The sequence below is a fragment of the Euprymna scolopes genome, chromosome 29, assembly GCF_053919585.1.
Source record: "Euprymna scolopes isolate OS-2025 chromosome 29, ASM5391958v1, whole genome shotgun sequence".
Taxonomy (NCBI): domain Eukaryota; kingdom Metazoa; phylum Mollusca; class Cephalopoda; order Sepiida; family Sepiolidae; genus Euprymna; species Euprymna scolopes.
Genome location: NC_136510.1, coordinates 41,629,607 through 41,636,083, shown reverse-complemented (window position 1 = coordinate 41,636,083; position 6,477 = coordinate 41,629,607). Strand labels below are relative to the sequence as shown.

Here is a 6,477-nt window from a genome sequence, read left to right as displayed (position 1 = left end):
TAACAGTTTTTTTTTTTTTTTTTTTTTTTTTTAACGTCTTCACAAGTTCTCAATTGGATTCAACTCCGGCCTATGGTTTGACCTGAGTAAACGCATACATGATTATCTTCCAAATACTTGGCTTAACAAATTTGCCTGTGTTGAAAGATGCTATCATGTCCAAATGAAATCGCCATTCTTTTGTGTCGTCACTAGCTCTTAACGTGGACAAACAAGATAACGTCATTCTTTAGTGACGTCATTCACTATGCATGAATATAAACAAACAACCAGACGTCATTCACTATGTATAAACAAACAACCATCAGCTGACTGCTTCGAATTCTCATTCAGAACTAAGATGGCTTAATCATTTCCCTTCAACTATGTTTTGCAGTGGGAACAATGACGGCTCGATTTTTGTCTCGCTCGAATAAAGTACGGATGACCAGTAACTTGCAACTCCTTCCAGGTGAGCTGTTAACGATCTGTAAGATATCTTTTCGTTTTTCACTATATATAGCCACCGTTTTATACGTCATAATCGCGTTTACACCGGTTCTCATTAAATCACCGAAGTTAAGCAACGTTAAGTCTGGTCAATACTAAAATGGGTGACCATTGAAAAATTCCAGGCACTATATGTGCTCTCTGCTTATCTCGGCATTGTTTCCAGTCGTCTAGCCTTTCTCCTTGCCACTAGGCCCAAGCAGTGCCGATTCAGGAAAGGTGGGGTTGGGATTACGCAACCCTTTTTCTCACAAGCACTCGAGCAGTTACCCTTACAGGTGATATCAATTGTCTTTTGAAACTGGACGGAGGCATCGATCGATCGATGTTGACACCGCAAATCAAGGCCCGGAGGCCACTCAAGGATAAGGGTTAATGAGTGTCATGTGGGACAACACCGTGGGACAACACCGTGGGACAACACCGTGATGATCAGTCATGATGGAAAATTGATGATTTAATTCATTTTAGAGGAAGAGTCCTCAAGAACTTGTTTACTTTGGACTTGAGAACGACTATGTTATAGTAAACGTGAAAGCAGCTCTGCGGTATTGCGTACCACATAAAAGCAGTTCTAGGAAAGAAACTCTGCTCATGGAATTTTCGTTTAGATTAAGACACAGACAAAGAGTAAAAAAAAATGTTGATAGTGGTTGTAGCTAGTCGGGTGTTTGTCGCGAATGCCTTAAAAGGAGGGGGGCTATAGAGTGAAGCTAAGTCGAGCACCTGCCATGAAAATAACGATAGTGCAGAGGTACGGTCGCAATGTTTCCTCTACGAGAAAGAGATAGTAGGGAGGAAAAGGAACATGCCCGACTACATTTCGAAGTCCGTTTCGTACCCTGTCCAATTCGGAAATGACGCAGCTCCTTCCTAGATGTCGCAAAAGGACTCCATCTTAAGCTGTATTTGGCTCTGATACAGCTAAAGGATTGCATCGGGAGTGAGATATCTTCTAAGCCGATAAAATGATCCAACCATTTTACCGGCGAACTTGACTCTGTAAAAGAAGATTTAGTTAATGAGAAAAAAGTCTACTTGATGGCTGACGCCTTTAACCTGTCTACTTTGTGGAAGAAGTGTTGGTTAATGAGAAAACACTACTTGGTTACTACTCCCGGTTTATAAACCCGAAATAGATAAGCGGTGTTTATCAAAAAGTTACCCATTATATTTAAAGTAGAATGTTTTTTCTGTTTTTTTTTTTTTTTTTTTTGTTTTTTGTTTTTTTGCGAAATTAATTTCACCATTAATTTAAAATTACTTACATATCAGGAAATCAAACTAGTTTACATAGTTGGAAATTTCTTTTTTATTACAAATAATAAAATCAAACATATTTGGGTTCGTTCTGAATTTGGGGGTGATTACGCGTGATTTTACGACCTTGTAACTCGAACTTAAGGTCAGTAGTGAATGAAATTTTATTAATTCTTTTAAGGAAAGCTTAGTTTATAAAACTAGTGAAATTAAAAAAAATCTAAGCAATATAAAATTATGAATGCCTGCGTTTTTATAAACATTGCTTTTCGATTTTCGATTTCAAAACAGGAAACCATCACAAAGTAGAATTTTTCTCTTTAACCGACGTGTTTTAATTAGTCCGCAATCTCGGAGTTTCGCTTTTATTGTGTTCTCTATAGTGTAGTCTTTTTTTATTTCGATATCAAACTTGTTGGATTATTTGGGATTTTGGGATTATGAACTTCACGTATTATTTTTTAGCACAGAATAGTTAACCACCATAAACTCGTAAACAAAAATAAAAATACTAAATAAATCATACCAAACCAAGAAGACATACATTATCCATTGGGCTGCACACTTTTAACGTGTAAAAACTGTGCGGACTTTATTTCTGAATTTAATTTTAATGTTCGTAGGTCTTATTGATGGACGAAAAACAACATATCGATTAAGGTGATCGATTAAGTTCGCTAAACTAAGGCAATTAGACATGTTTTTACAAAGATTTTTTGTTTGTAGGGAGGGCTTGCTAACCGGACTAATGGTTAATGCTATAGTAAGCATTTCGTTTTAAACTTGGACTAAACCGAAATTAAGCCATCTCCTTGATCGGGTTAATTTTTGTTTGCCGATAAGGTGCGCGTAAATACGAAGGTCTGTCCAAATTTAAAGTATTTTTTTTTTAAATCAAAAAGTTAAAGAGCTACGAAGACGGAGAAGTACGAACCCGTATCATATACCTTAAAGAAAGGAAAACATGTAAGCTTAAAACTAGTGATATATGTATTATTTCAAGAAGCCTCCGAGCAGTCTCGAAAGACAAAGTAAGGGCAGATGCACGTGTAGTTCTGAGGCAAGTATGTCGCAATCCCAACCACGCCTTTCCTGAATCGGCACAGCTTGTGTCCTGGGTCAAGAAGAAGTCAAAGATTGGTTGGTTGGTTGTTTTTGTTTTACGGCATATCAACCCTTTTCAGGTTATTTAATGCCGAATCCGATGATTTTGAAGAAATTTTTTTTAATAGAATATATTTGTTGTTTTCAAGTTGGTTTCTATATAACCCATAGTTGGGACCCTAACAGGTACTACCACTCCGGGTCAGAGTGGACCTGGGAGCAATTGTAATTAAAGGGTGGCTCCACACTCCCAGAAGCCCGCAAGCTGGGGCCTCACCACTGGATATAGTTTAAGGTCATATCCAGGACCAAGAAGTCAAAGACGACTGGAAACAATGCCCAGAGAAGCAGAAACCACATACATCACCTGGAATTCCCAAATGATTACCCATTTTAGTACTGAGAAGGCTCAACGTTGTTTAACTTATGTGATCTAACGGGAATTGGTGTGTCAACGTTATTATGCCGTATGCGTTTATTGCTTATGCACGTCATATGACGGGTATGCTGCTAGTATTTATATGAAACTATCAAATTAACAAACATTTTATGATAAGAAGGTGTGATTGCGTTTATCGGGAATATCTTATATCCATTTGGCAGGGAGTAATTTTCAGCTTATTTGAGATATTTTTTTTATCAGAACAGTGTTTATGTCTTTTTTTCTAGATTGCACTTTATCTAATCAACTAAGTATTTGTTTTAATTAATTATTAATTTATCTGTTTAAATTTTATATATCTTCATCTCTCTCTCCCTCTCCTTCTCTCTCTCTCTCTCTCTCTCTCTCTCTCTCTCTCTCTCTCTCTCTCTCTATATATATATATATATATATATATATATATATATATAAAGGTTAAAATGAGATAAACTTTCTAAAATAAAAATATATATAATACGCTCTTATTTTCGGAATTGTTTCTATATAATAAAAAACTCTGTTGGAATCCTTTTTTCCACACACGCACGCACGCACATACACACACACACACACACACACACACACACACACACATTATTGGGAAAAAGATATATCTGTTGAAATTCAAATATAAGTTTGTAACAAAAATGAAATGAGTGTTTTTTATGTAATTTATTGATTGAGATTATGTGTAAATTATTACAGGGGGTGTTTGAATGGTGTGAGAAAGTTAACCTGTGTCCACAGTTAAATGTTCTTTTAATAACAGTTGACTTATTAATAGCGCTATGTTATAAAAACCTCCACGTTGTTTAATAGTGCTTGAAATTGCGATAAGCGCAGATTCAAGAAGTCTCCGGCGCGGTTTATTTGAAATAAATTTAACTACTTTTGCTTGTTTAAAGTCAAAGGTGTGGTTATGTTGCAATGAATGAGAGAATAATGCACTTAGAGAATTGCTATTTTTTATATCTCTTTTGTGTTCATTGAGACTTTTTTCCAATTTACGCTGAGTTTCACCAACGTATTTATGATGGCAATTATGGCAAGGAATAGTATATATACCTCCATCGGAAACTGGTTTGTTATAGAGATGTTTCGTGGTTTTTAATATATGTCTTATGGTTAGTGATGTGGTTTGTACGATAGGAATTTTTAGTTTGTTTAGTGTGTTATAGATTATTGTATTATTGGTGTGTGTAGGTAAAAAAAGATGTCTGTTTATGAGAGAAAGATCTGGTGTGTACGAACATTTTTTTTCTATTTATTTAATGTATTTATTTGCTTCCCCACCAAAGCAAATTAGGCACAAGGCCGTTTTTAATGTGGGGTAAAAAACAGCTCCCCTAAAAGTAGGTAAAGAGGGGGCACTCTGGTTACCAAAAATAATAATTGTCCCAGTATAGAGGGTTTCCCCTCCATTGACTGGTACAAATTATCTTAAGTGCAGCATCTGCAGAACAGATGGTATTTATTTGCTCCCCCACCGAGCAAATTAGGCACAAGGCCAATTTTTAATGTGAGGAGTGAAGGGAGGGGGAAGGGAAAAGGGGACCAGCTCCCGAGAGGTGGGAAATGGGAGCTGGTTAAAGTTCAGGCATGTGGGGTTGCCCCCACATCTGGTCTTTGCTAGTCATAGCTAGTCATAGCTTGTAGCATCTGTCGGAACAGATGGTATTTATTTGCTCCCCCACCGAGCAAATTTGGCACAAGGCCGATTTTTAAAGTGAGGAGTGAAGGGGAAATGGGGACCAACTCCCCGGGGAGTAGGGGAGCTGGATAGTGACAATTGGTATGAAGGGTTGCCCCTACATTGACCAAGGTCTTATATGTGGAGTTGCCCCCACATATGGTCTTTGCCTGCAGTATCTGTCGGAACAGATGGTGTTTATTTGCTCCCCCACAGAGCAAATTAGGCACAAGGCCGTTTTTAATGTGAGGTAAAAACCAGCTCCCCTTAAAGTAGGCAAAAAGGGGGCACTCTGGTTACCAAAAATAATAATTGTCCCAGTATAGAGGGTTTCCCCTCCATTGACTGGTACAAATTATCTTAAGTGCAGTATCTGTCGGAACAGATGGTATTTATTTGCTCCCCCACTGAGCAAATTAGGCACAAGGCCGTTTTTAATGTGAGGTAAAAACCAGCTCCCCTAAAAGTAGGCAAAAAGGGGGCACTCTGGTTACCAAAAATAATAATTGTCCCAGTATAGAGGGTTTCCCCTCCACCGACTGGCACAAACCATCCCAAGTGCAGCATCTGTCGGAACAGATGGTATTTATTTGCTCCCCCACTGAGCAAATTAGGCACAAGGCCGTTTTTAATGTGAGGTTAAAACCAGCTCCCCTTAAAGTAGGAAAAAAGGGGGCACTCTGGTTACCAAAAATAATAATTGTCCCAGTATAGAGGGTTTCCCCTCCATTGACTGGTACAAATTATCTTAAGTGCAGCATCTGCCGGAACAGATGGTATTTATTTGCTCCCCCACCGAGCAAATTAGGCACAAGGCCAATTTTTAATGTGAGGAGTGAAGGGAGGGGAAAGGGGAAAAGAGGACCAGCTCCCGAGAGGTGGGAAATGGGAGCTGGTTAAAGGTCAGGCATGTGGGGTTGCCCCCACATCTGGTCTTTGCTAGTCATAGCTTGCAGTATCTGCCGGAACAGATGGTATTTATTTGCTCCCCCACTGAGCAAATTAGGCACAAGGCCGTTTTTAATGTGAGGTAAAAACCAGCTCCCCTAAAAGTAGGCAAAAAGGGGGCACTCTGGTTACCAAAAATAATAATTGTCCCAGTATAGAGGGTTTCCCCTCCATTGACTGGTACAAATTATCTTAAGTGCAGTATCTGCCGGAACAGATGGTATTTATTTGCTCCCCCACTGAGCAAATTAGGCACAAGGCCGTTTTTAATGTGAGGTAAAAACCAGCTCCCCTAAAAGTAGGCAAAAAGGGGGCACTCTGGTTACCAAAAATAACAATTGTCCCAGCATAGAGGGCCTCCCCTCCATTGACTGGTACAAGTTATCTTAAGTGTAGTATCTGCCGGAACAGATGGTATTTATTTGCTCCCCCACTGAGCAAATTAGGCACAAGGCCGTTTTTAATGTGAGGTAAAAACCAGCTCCCCTAAAAGGGGTCACTCTGGTTACCAAAAATAATAATTGTCCCAGTATAGAGGGTTTCCCCTCCATTGACTGGTACAAAT

General features: G+C 38.7%; 1 protein-coding gene across 3 annotated transcripts in view; it reads left to right on the top strand.

Annotated features, from left to right (window-relative positions):
- Positions 1-252: 252 nt before the first annotated feature.
- The window catches only part of LOC145252615 (opsin-5-like), a 1,137,249-nt gene continuing 1,131,024 nt past the window's right edge, over positions 253-6,477 (top strand). For 2 of the 3 annotated variants that reach the window (XM_080112329.1, XM_080112327.1), the window contains exon 1: positions 253-469. In XM_080112329.1, the coding sequence (XP_079968455.1) occupies positions 385-469 (85 nt within the window). In that variant the 5' untranslated portion in view covers positions 253-384. The remainder of the gene's footprint in view (positions 470-6,477) is intronic. The other variant, XM_080112328.1, reaches the window with a different exon arrangement.